General features: G+C 34.1%; 1 protein-coding gene across 1 annotated transcript in view; it reads right to left on the reverse strand.

Moving 5' to 3' along the window:
* Window positions 1-2,653: 2,653 nt before the first annotated feature.
* The window catches only part of EIF3E (eukaryotic translation initiation factor 3 subunit E), a 51,576-nt gene continuing 34,114 nt past the window's right edge, over window positions 2,654-20,115 (reverse strand). The window contains exons 9-13 of the mRNA XM_019624571.1: window positions 19,217-19,349; window positions 17,323-17,432; window positions 4,234-4,336; window positions 3,798-3,932; window positions 2,654-2,838 (exon numbers count right to left, since the gene is read on the reverse strand). Coding sequence (XP_019480116.1) covers window positions 2,800-2,838; window positions 3,798-3,932; window positions 4,234-4,336; window positions 17,323-17,432; window positions 19,217-19,349 — 520 coding nt within the window. The 3' untranslated portion in view covers window positions 2,654-2,799. The remainder of the gene's footprint in view (window positions 2,839-3,797; window positions 3,933-4,233; window positions 4,337-17,322; window positions 17,433-19,216; window positions 19,350-20,115) is intronic.

Consider the following 20,115-nt stretch of genomic DNA (forward strand, 5'->3'; position numbering starts at 1 on the left):
TCCTCCACAACTAGACTGAAGAACAAAACGACAGCAACTTGTCTGTTCCCCTTCCTCCAATTCCCCAGCGCTGTTCCCATCCCAATTCCCCAATAAAAATCTTTAAAAAAAAGAAAATTAATACATAATTTGTGCTCAACATCTTACTGGGACAGTTTACCTGTTATCAAAACTTAAGGTTAAGTCCAGAATTAAGTAATGTTTTTATGGAAACTTTAAAAACGCATCTTAGCGATGAAGAAATGTTTGGTAATGTGTAAAAATGGCCATTAGTTTTTTTTTCTGATTGATACTAGTTAGTAATCTATAGTGGCATTACCTCTCAAGTTCAAAGGGCAACAATATGTGAAAAGCAAAAAGTACTAAAAAAGGGAACATTAATTATTCATATAATGGATAACCTTAAAGAGCATAAATTAAAAGATCAGAGCTAGTCATCAGTTTTGTATGTTCCAATAGGTTTTTTTTTTGGTAAGGCCACTAGTATCCAATGATTATACGGGTAGAAAAAAATAGAATACACTTTTGCTTTCATTCGATGATGTTGTCGAGACAATAGTTTTATGGATCAAAAACCTCATTTACAATGTACTAAACATATATACCTTAACCCTTTGCAAATTTAGTCTGGAAGGATACATAAGACAATGATGTAAGGGGGGTGGGGTGGAGGACAGTGTGATATAACTGAAAAAGCCTGTTTCCAATTCCTTGCTTTAACATTTACAAGGTATGATCTTGTGTAACCATCTGAGTGTTTCCTCATCAATAATATACAAATACAGTCATACTTTGGTTTGCAAGCATATTTAGGACCAAAACCAAGCTACTCGTATTGCAAGACATCGCTTGTTTATCACGTTAAAATGTATTAGAAATGTTTGCTCATCTTGTGGAACACTCGCAAACTAAGGTTTTTACTCATTAGCATCAAAATTTCAGTGTTTCCAGGTCTAAGTTAGGCACTCGAATGTGTGATTCCTTTCCTTCTCCTTAGTGTTGTTTAGAGATACAGTTGTGAAAATGCCTAACATAGTAAATGCTCAATATTAGCTTTCTATCTTTCTTCCCTGGAGTTTTTTACTGGTCCACCTAAGGCACTTTATGTAACTGTTAGACTTGCTTTTCACTGCTGGCTATGTAATTGCCTAGAAATCTTTGCCATTAGATTTCATTGAGCTACAGTCTTAGGATAAAGTCAAGATTAATGATGGCTCTAAGAACTTTTTGCCTTTCAGTCACTGGTGAACAGGGAAACGGACATTTTAACATCCATCCATTTCTACATAGCTTGAGTAATGTATGCAATTTTTAATAGTTTTATGTAACTATAGCTCTAGTTCTTATAGGTCTACACTTCTGATTTATAGAATTAGCTCTTATACATGAGGTAAGAAGGGTCTGTTTCTATGTAGTTACTGATATGCTGTTTTGGTACTTTCTCTATAAACCGCAACCATTTTGTTCTGCAAATGATCCTCTAAATCTGGCGTTTTTCACACTAGTTACAGATGAATAAAAAAGTAGCATCTGGCTTACCCTGACCACTAATGCTCCTTCCAGCGTCAGCACCGTTGGAGTTCAGTTTAGAACACTGCAAACCTGGAGTCTGAAACCACAGCACATGGGACAAACCTCGTCCATATTCTTTTAAACTTAACTGAATATCGAGGGTAGCCTGATCAGATATCAAAAAGAAGAATATTATCTTTTATCTTTGTACCACACCTTGAAAGCAGAAACAGAAATTTCTATTGTTGGACTGGGTTTTAGTTCAACACCCAAAGAGAAAATCAAACACTTCTGTGTAAAGGAGACTCAATCATGACTTTACATACTTCATAAATATCTTGGGTATCTAGTAAACTATGTGTGTGTGGCAGGAGGTGGGGTGGGGTGGTGGTGGTGGTATTTTAAAATATTCAAGGAGGCGTTTATACAATTTATCTTATATTCCTATTTAGTCTCTGTAGCTGGCTAGTGAGTGACTACAGAGCCACTTTAGGAAATTATGCAACAGCAGCTTCATTTGTAATAACCCCAAACTGGAAACAACGCAAATATCCTTCAATAGGTACATGGTTAAACAAAGTGGTATGCTGATACCATGGAATACAACTTAGCAATAAAAAGGAACGAACTACGGATATGTATCTGACAACTTGGATAGATCTCAAGGGCATTATGATGAGTGTTAGTTAGAAAGTTAATCTTCAAAGGTCACATGCTGTATAATTCCATTTCTACAACATTCTCGTAATGAGAAAATTATAGAGATGGAGAACAGATTAGTGGTTGCCAGGGGCTAGGGCTGGTGGGGGTGGGGGTGGTGGTGGTGGTTTATGATTACAAAGGGGTAGCATGAGGGAAATCTTCGTGATGGTAATAGTTCTGTACCTTGATTGCAGTGATAATTACACAAAACTACATGTGACAAAATAGCACAGAGCTATTCACACATACTGTACCAATGTCAATTTTCTAGTTTCGATACTGTACCATAGTAACATAAGAAGAAAATATTGGGCAAAACTAGGTTTAGGCTACAGGGGACTTCTCTGTACTATTTTTGCAATTTCCTGTCAATCTATAATTATTCCAAAATAAAAAGTTAAAAAGACACACACTTGTATACACAAGAAAGTTCACAAGATAATGAAACACAGCCAATTTTATTCAAATGCTCCAAAATTTATACTTAATATGTTAATTGTTTCTAAAATGCATGTCACCCTTTATATAATGGTTTTATTATTTCATCTTTCTTTTATAGTTTTTTCATCTTTTCTTTACAGTTCTTCAGTAGAAGCCAGAGTCTTGAGTTGCCCAATTAGGAGCCTAAAATACACAAAGACACAGGGTGAAAAGAAAAACTCAGAAGAAAGTGATACTAGCATTTCCTTTTAGCACTACTCCTGCCAAACTATTCTCTGAGATTTTAACAACCTCTATAATTACTAAATGTCAGATGTCTCACTTAGAACAAACAAACACATTAAAATATCATCCGATACAGTTTTTGACCAATTATAAAGTATAACAATGACACTATTACCAATATTATAACAAAAATCAATACAACTTGACCCTAAAGCATACAAAAACCCATTAGAAGTTATTTTTCAAGCTCAGTTATTCCGGATTTGGTTGGAAAAGTATTGACAATAATTTCCTAATTCTTCCTTCTCTTTTAAAATTGAAGGACTATTCTAAAGACACAAACCTGTTGCTAAAACTTCAACCAAATGAGGTCCTTGAATATTCCACAACTGCTTCCTAAAAACTTCCTATCCTCCAGTTTACACATAAAAATAATGGCTAAAAAGCATTGACGGTGGTTTGAGATTCCAAAATACAGTCATTCAAATTCTTTTAATATCTAATACATAGAATCTCTATCAAAAAGTTTTTTATTTTTGGATATAGTTAAATATAAATATTAGATAGAACATAAATTTCAAGCACTTAAAAGGTCTACACATATATCTTCTGTCAGTATCAAAATGATGTGTTGACAACTCTGAGGAAATTAGTTTTATGAAGTCACACAGAAAGTAAAAGGAAAAGAAAAAACAGGTATAGTAAACTAGGAACACTTAATTTTTTTCAGTTCTCTTAAGTAATACATGTAATACAGCTAAGAAAAATTATTTTCTTAAACAAATGTTCATTCCCCCAATGAACAAATACAAAATCACATACAACCGATATTAACATGTTCTCAAATTAGGTCCGTGTAACAATTATGTTACTTTATTGCTAAATCCCATACAGAACAGAAAATGCGTGGTTCTTACCTCTGACCTACTATTCTGATTAAGTTTCTTCTCAATATTCATGGCCAACATCTGGCTTCTAAATGAAAGGCTTTTGGTCTTTTCAATCACTTGCTGATAGGGTGAAACTGCATTGTTCCCCATAACCACATGACCCTAAAATGAAACAGAGAGAAATTGATCTTATAATGTTAATGACTGAGTTTCCCAGGTAAGTCGTGAGAGTGATAACACTACATGACTGAGGCACACATTTTTATGCACTGTAGAGAGATGACAACATTCATCCAGCAACAAAAAATCAGAGGTTGCTACTGCCTTCAAAGAACTATTATACATTAAAACAAACAAAAAAATTCTTGATAGAATAAAATGTTCTAATGAAAACTTCACCCCCAAAGTACAGAATAAACAGCAACGGACATCTAGTATGTAGGATAGCTAATAGGATACTCACTAATTTAGAATCAATCTTGGCATCCAGTCGTGCATTTCTAATCAAATTTACAATCCACCTTTCAGCTTCTTCTGGAGTCATGTTCAGTTTATCTGCCAACATGCTGATGAAAAAAGTAAAAACAACATTAACTGCGTCTAAAAAATTACATTTGAGTACGTAGTCTTTGACCCACACCCTACAGAGACTTTCAGGTATTTATGAGCCACTTTCTCTTAAATACTATGAGTCTTAATAGCTTCATTGTTCATGTTTTGCTATTATCTTACACTGTGCATGACCTAGCCCATTTCACTAACCAGACTGTAGGATCCTTGAGGACAGGACACCTAATTCTGCATTTACAGAAATCTTTCTAGCTTCCAGAAAAGTACCTTACACTTAGCAGGTGTTTGAATAGTAATGATCTAAGGGAGAAAACGTTGTATAATGTGCAGTGACTATACAAATTAAACCTAATACAAGGAGCATCAGTAATAAGTATAATATAGTGAAAAACATAACTGAAACTCAGGGCTGCTATGTATGTTCATATTGTAAACTCTGAAGGCACTCCCTGAAATTGTACACTATATAACCTAAATGGTCACTGAATTTGAGAGAAAAGAGGGGCACGCGTGCACACTCACACACACACACTGACAGGGAGGGAGGGAGGGAAGGAGGTGACAGACAGCAAGAACCTGATCTAAATTCTCTAATATCAACTAATCTAAATTTTATTCTTCCAATTTACGATCAGGTTGAAAAAGAGGCAAATGCAAGGCTCAATTTAACAAGACTAAAGGCAAGCACCAGCCTTGGTAGTAGGTAGGTAAGTCAGTCAGTCAGTCAGTCAGTCAGTCAGTCAGTCAGTCAGTAGTCATTTGATGGAAAAGTACCAATGTCTGCATTAAAGTATTTAAGAGCACATAGTACAAGTATATGCATATATCTGTATTTAAACACAAACATCTTTTTACCTGTCTTCACTGAAGATATTGCACACTTGTCAGGCCTTCTAATATTATCACTGGTTTGAAGAAAAGAACTAGAATGTCAATAATGAAATCATTCCTTAGACTATCATAAACTAAAATTCCTGATCTGATAGCATTCCCTATTTTAAAATATAAATGTTTAAGGGACTGTCAATGATATAATTATGTAATCTCAGAGCTCCCAACCCAAATGTAACCAACCTAGTTAATAAAAATACCTTTAAGGACTAATATTAATATAATCTATGCTAATCCCTATTTTATAAGTTTATTGCAAAGAGTTAATAAACTTCATTCAGAAAGTCAAAATTAAGTTAGGCCATCAATAAAATTATTGCAAATGAAATTACGAACTAAACCTACGAAGACACATTCATTTAAAATGTATCCTTAAAATATGCTTGGAGTTAAAAACATCATAAGTATAAGCCAACTCAACCATAAAACTTCCTGGATTTAAGTGTCAAAATTTTGTTCTCCGTGTTTTTCTGACTAATTTTGCTGTAACTATGTAAAAGAACACAAACAACAATTACTTTGTGACTATTATTTCAATTTCATAGACAGATTTCATTTTATTCTCTTTATCACTGTTCTCTAAACCTCATTTTGTTTAAGCTACTAAAAATAGGGAAGTGCATCATTTTACTTAAACAAGCAGAAGCTTTCTGACTAGGAAAAATTCCTCCAGCTGTTTCCTGTGGCTTCCGAATGAACTCCTTGTGTCTCCTACTGGTGCATGACTCATTTTAAAGGGGTATAAATTTCATTCTCTTCTTCACTGCTCAACTAAGCCAATGTCTGATACTTTTATCTGAAGCTGCTACTCTAAAAGTAAAGAACAGATTTTCTGAAACATACTCATTAGTGTATCATCTCCTATACTAATTTATCTTTTGCATGCCTTCTGCATCCCCCAAAATACAACTCTTTAAAGTGAGGCCTGGACATTTTACTCTGAAAAGCACTAATGAAATAATTTGCACTAAATATATTAAAAACTCCAGTCTTCAAGATCTCTATAGGTCTGCTTTTAAAAATCAGAAACAATATTCCCAGTAAGCCACTAATTATGTATATAGTTGGTATTATGAAGATTTCAAAAAAAATTACTAAAAATAACTGAAATTATAATGAAACATTCAGTCTTGAAGCCTAGGTTATTATCAGAGTCCTCTACTTGCTGTCCATATCCAAGTCCTCTGAATTATCTCTTTATCCACTGTGTCTTGTCAAATGTCCTTACCAATCTTACTCTCATCTTGAAAGACTCTCCTCTCCACCAACCACACTAAACCTGACTGTTCATTAAACATGCCACGTTTTTAACCACTTCAGGGCCTTTGCACATACTGTGCCTTCTGCCTTCCTCCACCTCTTTCTTCACTTAGCTGTTACATAGTTGTCAGCTAAAACAGCACCCCCGTAAGCCTTCCAAGATACCTCTCCCAACCATGATATACCTGTCTGGTGCTTGCAGAGCCCCCTATTTTTTTTCATAGCATTCATAACAGCTGTACTTGGTCTGTTGAATATCTGCTTTTATGACAGACTGCACAGGTAACCCAAAGCATGTACATAGCTTCCTTGTCCACTGCTACACATGCAGCAATTAGAACAATGCCCAGTGACTCTTTGGTTCCTACCCTAGTTCAGGCTCCATTACTGTTTACTAGTTTTCCAGCTAATCTACCTCAAGTCTCTCCTTAATGGATTTTACATAGTTGCCAGGTTAGTCCTGAAACCCAACTAATCAGTTTATTCCCAGTTTCCTTTCAAAACTTTAATAAAGCCCTTCTACCAAATAATAAAATTTCAAAATTCTAAGTTTCTCATTCATGGTTTTCTGCAATTTAGCTACAATCTAACTTGCCAACCTCTCCTTCCTCTCCCTCATGAACACCACATGCCAGCCAGACCAAACCAACTCTCTTCCTTCCCTGTCCTTCATTCAACAAAATACGAACTGTTAGATGTTGGTGACAAAAACAGCCTGTTCCCCATCTTTATAAAGTTTAAGCTGGGGGCTGGAGTAGGGGACAATCACCTAAACCACAAAATATTAATATATACACTATTGCAATCGTCATGATGAAAAAGTGGAAGGAGGTATGTGAGACGCAAGGGGTCACCAATTCTAGTCTGGAGGTTAGGGACAACTTACTTAAGAAAGTACTTGTGGTGAGATTTTAAGATAAGAAAAAGAAAATTCTATTCTGTATAAGTCCACCTAGAATTCTCCATTCCTTCTCCTCCTTTCTAAATCTCATATTCCAACATGGCCAGGAAATTTGGCAACATGCATTAAGACACATACATGTCTGCACCCAGAATCCCACTTTGGGGATTTAGTGTTTTGCATGTGCTACTTGATCCTTTACTTATTAAATCAAGTCAAAGAAAAACTTAAAATAATGTCCAAGAAGCATTCATAAATTATTGATGGCATCTCAGGTTATTAGGGTACCAATGACTCTGAGTGAATTAAAGAATTTGGCAATAGTCCAGTTTCTTTTAAGTAACAGAAAAATACACACAGTAAAAGAAATTAAGTAATTAATAGAAAAAAAGTACTCAAATTCTTTTACATTCTACTGATTTCATGCAAAAATAGTAAAGATATTAAAATAAAAATGTAATTTTCTATTAAAGCTTTAAATACAAAGTTTCCTTAAGTTATTCTACACCATGCTTACCTTGTATTATTTAAAATAATTGTTTATCAATAAGCTAAAAGACAAAATATATCAAAATGCAGAATTTCTGAGAAAAATATTTAATTCTATCTCGATTTTAAACACAAAAAAAGGCTATTTAGATAACGATGAGAATCTCACCCTTGTCTGTAGGCAGTTTAAAGTAGACATTGAAATATTTTGTGTGAATCCCTTATACACATCTTTTAGTTGATAGCTCTCCTGCTCAAGTGACACAACATGATACTGAATATGTTAAATAAGAAATATATATTGAACCACAAAAGACCCCAAATAGCCAAAGCAAACTTGAGAAAGATGAACAAAACTGGAGGCATCAAGCTTCCTGATTTCAAACTATATTAAAAGCTATAGTAATCAAAATAGTATGGTATTAACATTAAAAACAGACAATAGAGAGAACAGAATAGAGAGCTTCTGCACAGCAAAGGAAACTTATCTACAAAACGAAAAGGTAACCCATGAAATGGAAGAAAATATTGCAAACCATACAACTAAGAGATTAACATCCTAAAAATATAAGGAACTCATACAACTCAAAAGCAGTAATAATAATAATAATAATAATAATAATAATTTGATTTAAAAATGGGCAGAGGATCTGAACAAACATTTTCCTAAAGACATAGAGATGGAACGACAGGTACATTGAAAGGTGGTCAACATCACTAATCCTCAGAGAAATGCAGATAAAAACCACAATGAGGTATTACCTCACACCAGTTAGAATGGCTATTATCAAGACAAGTAATAACAAGCGTTGGAGAGGTTGTGGAGAAAAACGAACCCTCATACACTGCTGGTGGGAATATAAATTGTGCAGCCACTATAGAAAACAGTATGGGGGTTCCTCAAACAATTAAAAATTGAACTACCATATGATCCAGCAATTCTGCTTCTGGATATTTATCTGAAGGAAACAAAACCACTAACTTGAAAAGACATATGCACGCCCGTGTTCACTGTAGCATTATTTACAATAGCCAAGACTGGATGCAACCTAAGTGCTCACAGATAAATGAAAGGATAAAGAAAACATCACACACACACCCACTACATATGAATATTATTCAGCCATAAAAAAGAATGAAACCTTTCCACTTGTGACAACATGGATGGATCTTGAGGGTATTATGCTATGTGAAATAAGCCAGACAGAGAAAGACAAATACTGTATGATCACTTATATGTGGAATCTAAAACAAACAAATATCAAGCTCACATATACACAGAACAGATGGCAGTTGCCAGAGGTGAGGTTTGAGGTTTGAGGGAAAAGGGCGAGAGGCTTCAAAAGGTATAAACTTCCAGTTATAAAATAAATAAGTCATGAGATGTAATGTACAGCATGATGACTATAGTTAAAAATACTTCATTGTATATTTGAAAGTTGCCAAGAGAGTTTAACTGTGTGGTGACAGATGTTAGCTACTTACTGTGGTGATCACTTATCAATATATACAAATATCAAGTCATGTTGCACACTTGAAACTAATATAATGTAGTACGTCAATTATATCTCAATAAAAACTATCATTAATATCCTCAAAAAAAACCCCAAAAAATTATTGTAATATTATATCCATAAAATAGGTGGAAAATAATAGAAAAAAGAAAAATATACACGCCTGGTTCAGGATGTCCAATACCCAAACACAAGTTCCAGAAAGAATAATGGTAAACGGAAAAGAAACCATTAAAGAAATAACTCAAGAAAACTTCCCAGAACTGGAAAGCATGAGTTGCCAAACTAAAAGGGTCCAGTATGAAAAGTTAAAATAGACTTAAACATAGCATACCATTGCGAAAATTCAGAGCAATGGGACCAAGAAAAAAAACTCTCCTAATTCCTAACGAGGAAACCAAAAGACCTATATAAAATATCAGAGATAAAAACTAGCTTCTGACTTCTGTAACAGGAAGCAAAAAAGCAATAGAACAATGTCTTCAAAATTCTGGAATAAAGTAGTTTTCAACTTAGAGTACCATGCTTTGCAATACATAATTGAAATATGAGAGTAAAATAGACATTTTTAGATGTGAAAAAGTTTACCTCCAAAGCACCCTTTCCTATATAAAGTAATTGAAGGATATGCTTTACCAAAATGTGATAGCAAACCAAGAAAAAGGAAGACGTATTGTCTAGGAAACTGGAGCTCTACCAGACACAGGCTAAGGGAATCCCCAGGACAAATAAATGACAAAGGGCGATAGATATGCACGAGGCACAGAGATCAACCAAGTCCAGGTTTTTTTTCAGGAAGATAAACCTGATAAAATAATCTTGAGAAGAGCTTTATAAACTGGCAAAGGGTTTGAAGTGGAATTAATGATAAGGACATTAAAAACAAAAATGGGGGAAAAAAGTGGCAATTATCAACTCCAGGGAAAATAAACAATGAATACTAAAACATATTATAAATCTATCTTATTTGAAACAATTTGGTGTAGTTAAAGAATCAAAAGACAACGATGACAGCTTAAACATAAACAGTTCAGAAAGGTCCCATACACAAATGATATGGGTGGCATTTCAAAAACACTAGGCGGAAAAGACAGTTTTTTTCAATAAATCATGTTGTGCAGCCATTTAGGGGGGAAAAGGTAGATGTCTTCCTCACTCTCTAATTCCTACTGTGAAAAATAACTTTTAAATGAAGCAAAACTTAGTACCATAAAGGAAAAGATTAATAACTTTGACTACATAAAAATGTAAATCATTCCTTCAGGGGAAAAAAAAATACCCAGAATCCTAAGCGCTACTTCAAAAGACATAGTAAAAATAATTATTACGCTCTCAGTTCAATTTCATTAATTAAGCATGTTCATACTGCTAGCACAAAACAAGATATTTTTCTTGTTTCTGGGCAGTAATTAAGACCAGTGGTCCCACTTAAGAACGTAAGACATATAAGTCTAAATCTAGGGAACCAATTAGGGTTGATTTTCTATCAGGTTTTCAATGACTAATCTTTTAGACTGAAAATCTTTCCATCTCCCTTCCACAGCCCCTGCCTGAAGATATCTTAACAAGTAAGGACCTAGGGTCTAGCATTTCATATGCCTATTAATTACATCTTTAAATAACCTGGCTTTTCAAATTTTATTTGATAAGCACAATGTATTTCAAATATTACTGACTTTAGCATTAAGCTATGGGAACTTCTGACCTGCTTTTCACTGAAGACTGTGGCCAACTATTTAGTATATTCAAAGTCCTCCAGTCATTTATAAGGGTATGCTATGAAAACTAATTAAAGAGTAAATGTTAAATGTAAACTATGTTTAACTGTAAGATTAGGAGAAAATAGAAAACAGGAGAAAACTGAGAAATTATAAATGCTGTGTGACAACTTAAAATTCTCACTGAATTTTCCAACATCTTGTTAAGTCAAAAATGAGTGTATTGCTTTACAGTTAACAAAGAAATGCAATGATAATGGCTTTTGAAACTAGTTTATCTCCATCTGAAAATGCTCCTTTCTAGTTCTAATATAAAGAAGTACAATTAAGAATATAAATTGTTAAGTGGTAATAAAAATATTTTTAAAAAATATTAAGATTTAAAATGTTTATAAAATAAGCAAAGCAGAATGGCTTTATAACTTCAAGAAATGCAAGAGCAGTTGGCAAATACCTTCTTTTGTGAAAAGCTAAAAGTAACCCCTTATAGGAAAATTATATTAATGTATGCTCCAACATGTTTATCATACACATTCAAAATATTACTTCCATACTTTGTTTTTATCTACAATTGAAAACTGATCCAAGAATTATTCTAGAACAGCTTTTAAATTTCAGACACACACCATATCTGATAAACTATTCAGTTATGATAAATTAAATTCCACCACAGTAATCTTTTTTGACAGATGCTGCATACTTTATGGTAAACAGATTCATAACTTATCCTATAAATCTATAGGGCTGTATATAAACTGATAAAAACATTCTTAATATGCATTTTTATAAAGATATGACTATCACATGTGCTTACAGCTATTTAGTCAAGAAACCTATCAACAGAGAATATCCAATCACAAATGGAAAGAGTTGTTTAATAAACTACCCCAGGTTTTACTACTATTCTATTCAGCATTTGAAATATGTCCACTGGGGGAAAGGAGTCCAGAGACAAATCCTTCCAGTTCCTCCTCCAAAAGCTGATCGAATATCAAATAATTTTAATTAGAGGTAGAGATAGGCCAGCACAAACTAGTGAATAGAGTAATTTGTCATAATTAGTATATGGTGGAAATGAGTCTATTTGGTGGCTTAAAGATAGTCCATTAAGAGAGTTATCAGAGTTCACTGAAACTTCAATCCAAATTACTTCTCTTGTTTTCCAATATACACATTATGTCCATGTCGTTCTAATTACTCTGTATTTTTCTTTAAAACATCTATCATAACTTGTAACTTTATTTATTATCTATTTCTTCTTCTGGATTTTAAGCTGAGGGTGTGCTCCCTACTTTCGACAGAGTGCCTGACCAGAAGAGTTGTGCATTCACATTTGTAATATTTTCTTCATTGAACTATACTAGTTATGCTGCTATTAATTATATCACAATCATGACATAGTGTATTTATCCTTCTTTAGAAAGCTGAACACTACCTTAAAAAAAAAAGTTTGTGCACATTCTTAAAATGACAAAAATTATAAAAAATGGAGAACAGATAAGTGGTTGCCGGGGATGAAGGACAGGTGAGGGAGGTGGTGGGCTATGGCTGTAGAGGAGCAACTTAAGGGTTTCTTTGGAGACAGGAATGTTGAGTATGTGAATGGATAAATGTCAGTATCAGGTTGTGATACTGGTTTGCAAGAGGTACCACTAAGGAACGTGAGTAAATAAAGGATATCTCTCTATTATTTCTACAACTGCTTGTGAATCTATAATCATCTCAAAATAAAAAGTAAAAAAAAAAAAAAAAAAGGTTTGGCAATTATTCCCCAATGCTGATTGCAGAAGAAGCACCTGGGAAGATTTCAACCCAGATTCTCAAGCTTTGATTCCAGTTATTCTGATTCAGAAGGTCTAGGTAAAGCTAGAAATCTATTCTTTTTTTTTTTTTTTTTTTTTTAGTTTTTCAGATGATTTTGATATACAGATAGGTTTAAAAACCTCTGGATTAGAGAACAATGATTTTTCTACGTACTGTTTAAAGGTAAGCATTAGTTCTGTTGATCATTATCTTGGAGTCTGAATGAAGACGTTTACCGTCCTTATAAAAGCCCAAATGATATGCTTAGCATTGTTTTCAGCCATATTCCTAACCCACTGAAACAAAGATGCCTACCCCTTAGACTGAGTCCTACTGAATGCTCCCTTACACCTTCTTGAACCTTACAACCTGAGATCTCATTGCTCTAAGAATATTTCTTTTTTTCCCACATGAAATTACACTTTCTTCTCTGTGCCTATACTATATATACTAGTTATATACTAAAGATATTAAATCACTGATTTTTCACTCCATTACTGTAGCAGGCTTTAATTACGTGCCTAAAAAATTGGCAGCCTGGTGCAATGGTTCTCAATCCTGGATGTGCTTTGGAATAACCACCCTTAAGACACAGCATAGTGGCCCTATTACACATCATCCCATAGCATACTCAGAAAATCTGATCCAGAAAGTTTGGGGTGGCTTCAGGGACTCTGTTGTTGTAAAATAAAACAAAACAAAATTCTACAAAGATTCTGAGACACAGTTAAACTGACTTATGGTTTCCATTTTTATCCTCTGGCTCAAGTGATACACTAATGATATATTGGTCTAAATCTGTTATTTCTAAAAGTATCAATTGTCACAATGAAAACTAAAGTACTTATAGTGAGGTATAATACAATGAATGTCAGAGACCTGTTAGTCCAAGCTGTTATTAAATGGGACTTCACCAGCTTAACGTCTGAGCCTAGAGTTTCCCAGTTACAAACAAGAAACTATTGTATAAAACAAAGGAGTTGAACTGAATCACTGTGCTGTGCTTCCAGAAATCTTAGGGTTACATAGTGGTGCCTTAATAGCTAGGAGGGAAGCTAAATAAAGGTACAGGCTAAATGGGGTGATGGGGCTCTGATTTGATCAGCTCTCCCATATAGAGTTGACCCTTTAACAATGCGGAGGTTAGGGGTGCCAACCTGCCCCACACAAACGAAAATCTGCATATAACTTTTGATTCCCCCAAAACTGAACTACCACTAGTCTACTGTTGACCAAAGCCTTATCAATTAACGTAAACAGTTAACACATATTTTGTTATATGTATCATGTACTGTATTCTTACAAGAGAAAATGTTTATAAAATATTGCATTTAAAAAGTCTCACACACAAACACACACACACACACACATACACATACACACGATTTAAAAACCCTAGTTCTATAACTTGAGACCTAAGTTACATTTAAAGTGCACAAAAGCCACATACAGCTATTGGATACCATACTGAACAATGTAAATATAAAACATTCCCATCACTGAAGAAAGTTCTACTGGAAAGTCCTATTGTCAATGATTCAATAACTGTGTCTTGTTGGATGAGAAGCTCCTTATGATTTCTTTTAGCTCTAAAATTCATCCCTAATATTTGAAGAAAATGCATTAACCTATGTATCTGAAATCATCTCAGTTAGTAAACCATTTCATGGGTAACCAAAAATGTTCAACAACCTAAGTAAAAAGAAAATACTATCACTGGAAGAGAGAAAAGATTTCTGGACCTTAGAAAAGACAACCTACTGAATGGGAGAAGATATTTGCCAATGATACATCCAATAAGGGGTTAATATCCAAAATATATAAGGAACTCACACAACTTAACATAAAAAAAAACAAAAAATCCAATTAAAAAATGGGCAGAGGACCTAAATAGACATTTCTCCAAAGATAACATTCAGATGGCCAACAGACATTTGAAAAAATGCTCAACATCACTAATCATCAGGGAAATGAAAATTAAAACCACAATATCACCTCACACCTGTCCGAATGGCTATCATCAATAAATCAACAAACACTAAGTGCTGTTGAATATATGGAGAAAAGGGATCCCCAGTGCACGGTTGGTGGGACTGTAAATTGGTGCAGTCACTATTGAAAACATGATGGAAGTTCCTGAAAAAATTAAAAATAGAACTACCTATGACCCAGCAATTCCATTTCTGGATATTTATCTGAAGAAATCCAAAACACAAATTCAAAAAGATACATGCTCCTCTGTGTTAATTGCAGCATTATTTACAAAGCCCAAATATGGAAGCAACCTAAGCGTCCATTGAGAGATGGATAGAAAAGGTGTCGTACATATATACAATGGAATATTAGTCATAAAAAAGAATAAAATCTTACTATCTGTGACATGGATAGACTAGAGGGTATTATGCTAACGGAAATAAGTTAGACAGAGAAAGACAAATACCATATAATTTCACTTTTATGTGGAATCTAAAGAACAAAGAAAGAAACAAAACAAACTCAAGATATAAAGAACAAACTGGTGGTCATCAGATAGGAGGGGGATAGCAGGATGGGTAAAAAAGGTGAAGAGATTAAGAAGTACAAATTGACAATTATAAAACAGTCACAGGGATGTAAAGTACAGCATAAAAAATACAGTCAGTAATTTTGTAATAACTATGTATGGCGTCAGATGGGTACTAGACTTAGCAGGGTGATCACTTTGCAAGGTATATAAATGTCTAATCATTACGTTGTACACCTGAAACTAATATATTATTACATGTCAACTGTCACTAAAAAATAAATTTAAAAAAGTAAAAACTACACTGATATAAGTTAAAAAAATTCTTAGGTAATGATAATGTCACATAAGTTTATAAAGCAGTCTTGCTACATTATCTTATTTGAACTGCACATCTCTCTTGAGTAGACGGGACAAATACTTTATCTATTTTACTGGTAAGGATAGTTAACTGAATTTGAAGAAGCAAAATAAAGAATACAAGGTCCCAAAGAGGAAGAGCTAGAACCAGAACAAACCTTCTTATTCATGGTACCTCAGAAGCCAATACCAAAGTGACAGCATTATCATAGACAAAAATATAAACTCACTAATATAAAGGAAAGAAATGTATTCATTTAACAAATATTTATTGAGCATTTACACTGTATAAAGTTAGTATTATTAGGTGCTAAAAATATAAAAGAATCAGCTTTCCAAAAAAACCTAAATAAAATAAAATAACCAAGTGACCAGATTCTAACTAGAAATAGGGAAAATTCCACAAGGGAAACCAAATATTGTCATCTCTCTTTCAAAAGCTCGATTTATATATCTTAAAAATAAATAAATAAAATAAAAAAAGGCAATGCTAGAATTCAGTTATCTACTTATTGTCCACCAGAGTCCCACATATGATACGCATGTATCTTTATTTCACAACCAAAAACATATTGGGAATCTGCATGTATTCTTTAAGAGAATCAATCAGATTTTTAAAATCATAGGTCTGCTAGCTATAGTAAAGTGCTAATAAAACTGAAGTCAAGGCTTCAATTCCTAGGAAAAGCCCCATGGTCACACTATACTTCTAGCTCTGAATAACCACTTCAATGACAACCCACCAAAATTAGGCAAGCAAGTATGGATGGATGCTTTAGCAAAAACAAATGGCACTAAAGAAAAACTTTGGTCTACACCCAATTCCTAAGAGGCAAACATTAAAGTAGTAAGTTTTAAAATATTTAGGGAGGATTTACTGTTTGACTTCATCTATGGTCAAAAAGATTGGTTATTTTTCAAGTTCTAATATATAAAATTAGTTTCTAATAGGTTATGTAAGTTTCACATTTTTCCCCAATACTTTTCTCACACAACAGAGAAAATTTCAACTAAAATTCACCATAATTTTTCAATGTTTCAACATTTTATGATTTTATAGGAGTTTACTATATGAGAATTCAAATATATAATCAAATAAAACAAACTCAATTAACTGAAATGATTACCAAATGTAGTCTTTCAACAGTATTTCCGACTTACTAAGGGCTAAATCCTTATTTGAACTCCTGTTGAAAACCATTCTAAAACTGGATATTTCTCTTTTCTTCCTACATAATGGTATAATAGTACTCTTTTAAAAAAGTAACTGACAATCATAATATTGCCTTGAAGTTATCATTTTCAAAAATCATGCTGTACCACACATGAAAGCTAAAGAAGATATTTTTGCATCTATAGCAGCCCAGAATTCAAACATGTTAGGGTTTTTAATAAATCTCTATCAGACCATTTCCTTTTTCTTCTAAAGCAAAGGGAAATAAAATCCAATTAACTGGAATCCTATTAAGTGCAACTTTACAGTAAATGGAAATCTCCAAGAATTTAAAAGTAGAAAATACAAATCAAATTAGGATGTTCTTACTTAATGCTGATACACTGGTGGATGCGACAAAAAGTCTCAAATATAAAGAGTCGGGCATTTTCAATGAAATCCTCAAGACAAGCCACCAAGAAGAAGTCATTCACAAGCACCTATGTATATAAAATATAGAAGAAAAATAATTAAATGGCACTGACAAGCAATTTTCAAAAATTTAACTAAAAAATTTTCTGTTGCCTTGCTATTTGTTCCATTCACTAGACTTTTCCCGTCTAATATCACATGCTTTCTACACCATAGCATTTTCTATAACACCATGTTCATGCCTCTAATAACTTAAACAAGTAACAAATGCTACAAAAAGACCTAATAACTGCAATGTTTTCTTGTTCCACTGATGACGTGAGCAAGACCTAATAACTGCAATGTTTTCTTGTTCCACTGATGACGTGAGCAACTTTGTGACAAAACAGCTTTGTCCAGTCCATTATCCTACATAAATGCTCTATAAATAGCCTATCATTTCCAGCTATTTAGAATGATTATGAATGCACTAAAGGTATGCATATTTCTGTGATAGTAAGTAGACTTGTAAATCTACAAAGGAAAAAAATTCAAGTGACTCCTATTCCACAAATAATATCACAATTAAAAGAAAGCATTTTAAGAATAGCAACCAAGTGCCCTGTCTTAGCAAGGTCTTCTTAGCATAACAAACGTACACCAATATTTAATAATGCCATATGGCATGTTAATAATATTGATAATGACTCCATGAACACATATCACACTGGATTCTAATTTTGCACTTTGTCCAATGTTTGACAATCAACTCTGAAGGTATATTTACATGATAATTTTTTCTTAAAGAGATAAGACCTTGGTCCTTCAACAAACTTGGCCCATTTTTGTGCTAACACTTGGGCTCAAAGAAGAAATTGACAGGCCGGCCGAGTGGTGCGTTGGTTAAGAGCTGGCTTGGGACGCCAGCTCTGAGCATCAGAGCCCTGGTTCGGATCCCACATGAGGGCCAGTGACATTGTCCTCTACAGCTAAGATGGTAAACAACATCTCGACTTGGAGCTGGGCTGCCGAGAGTCGCCGGCGAAGGCGTAGGCTGTAGCCCCTGCTGCAGTGGGCTGCCATGAGCTACTGTGTGTGGCCAGCAACCAGCGTGAGCAGCCGGCAGCTGGCGTGAGCTGCCATGAGCGGCCCTCCAGAGGCCGTGACCGATCTGCCTCATTCGGGAAGAGCGCAATGATAATACCAACATGGGCCAGGAAGTAACGTCCTCCACAACTAGACTGAAAAACCAAAGGACAGCAACTTGCCTGTTCCCCTCCCCCAATTCCCCAATTTAAAAAAAAAAAAGAAATTGACAACTAGTAACTTGTGGATTTGGTAAATAAATTTAACAGGTAAAGTCTTAGTTTAATTTCTTAAAACTTAAAGACTTATTCCAAAAGTTGTAAATCTAACTCTTTCAGTTGCTCTGAAGATACTTGAGTTACTACCAACCAACAGAAGACATTGCAGTTATAAAAACTACACTTTTAGCAAATGTTAAATATACTCATGTGAAAAATTCTAAAAACAGGCCCACTTATAGAACAAATTGAGAAGCACAGCTGTGATATACAATTCCAAACAAACTTGCCCATACATATCAAATATTTCACATAAATACTTATTCAGGATAAGACGTGGATGTATGAATTTATAATACTCCCAATGCTTTAACAAACTGTCCTAATAAAAGGGATACACACATGGCAACATTAAAAATGGCTTCACCCTTGCACATTTCTAAACAATATGCCACTTCAAGATTAATATACATTTCTGATATCATTACTTTAATAAAACACTGCAAAGTTAACTCTTACAATATACAAAAACTTAAGTTATTAATTTATAAGTAAAAAATCATACTTACAGATTCACATTCCCTCAGCTTTTTCTGAGCTCCATCAAAGTCAAAGTTAACATACAAGCATTCAACGAACTCTGTAATTGGGTCTTTATATGTGTAAGACTCCTGTAAAATTAAGTCAAAGGACAAGTTGGTTCTAATTCAACACTGTTTAGTAGACTGCTCCTGGAATAGCCCAGTCTTATTTTCTCCTCCCTTACCATTAATTTCTAGGAAATTACCTCATATTATCATCTCAAAGCAATTACCCATATCCTGATTTCAGGGCACACCTTAACATTTTAATGCCTTCCAGACCAAGTTCTCTAAATTCTCATCCTAGAACCATTCCAAAAGCTTTTGAATTCCTCTACTGCCAAAAGTATCGCTTAGTTAATAAACAGTGATGTACTTCCCCAAGTATAAGGGTATTCATACCCTACTGAATGAAATTGTTTTTTAATTTAGTCTTATATTAAGTAAACATTTAGGTTCTTTGGCTAACCCGTAATTATTGCTGAGAAACTCAATGAACCAGTTGGGCTGCAGCTTTTTGTACAACTTGGAGACTATTACCATTGTATTGTATGTAAAGGTCACTACTCTCGGAATTATGTAGGCAGTGACCTCCAAACACACAGTTCTAGGCTCCAGGTCTCTTCACTCCTGGCAATAAAAGCAGTAGCCAATCACACCACATCACTAACATATCTGTAATTTAAAATATAGTAAGTGCTTATTTGGGGCTCTTGGGCTCCTCCCTCTTCATGCATACTTTTCTCCTATTTTTAAAACATTTCTACCTTAAGAAGAGTAGGACTTTAGAAAAAGAGGTTAAACCTGAAGTTCAGGCACATTTTTTTTTTTTTTTTTAGCTGAGCCATCCTGCTACCTGTTGGCAGCTCAGCGGCTGCTCAGCTCGG

Source organism: Hipposideros armiger, unplaced genomic scaffold (assembly GCF_001890085.2).
Source record: "Hipposideros armiger isolate ML-2016 unplaced genomic scaffold, ASM189008v1 scaffold_593, whole genome shotgun sequence".
Classification (NCBI taxonomy): Eukaryota; Metazoa; Chordata; class Mammalia; order Chiroptera; family Hipposideridae; genus Hipposideros; species Hipposideros armiger.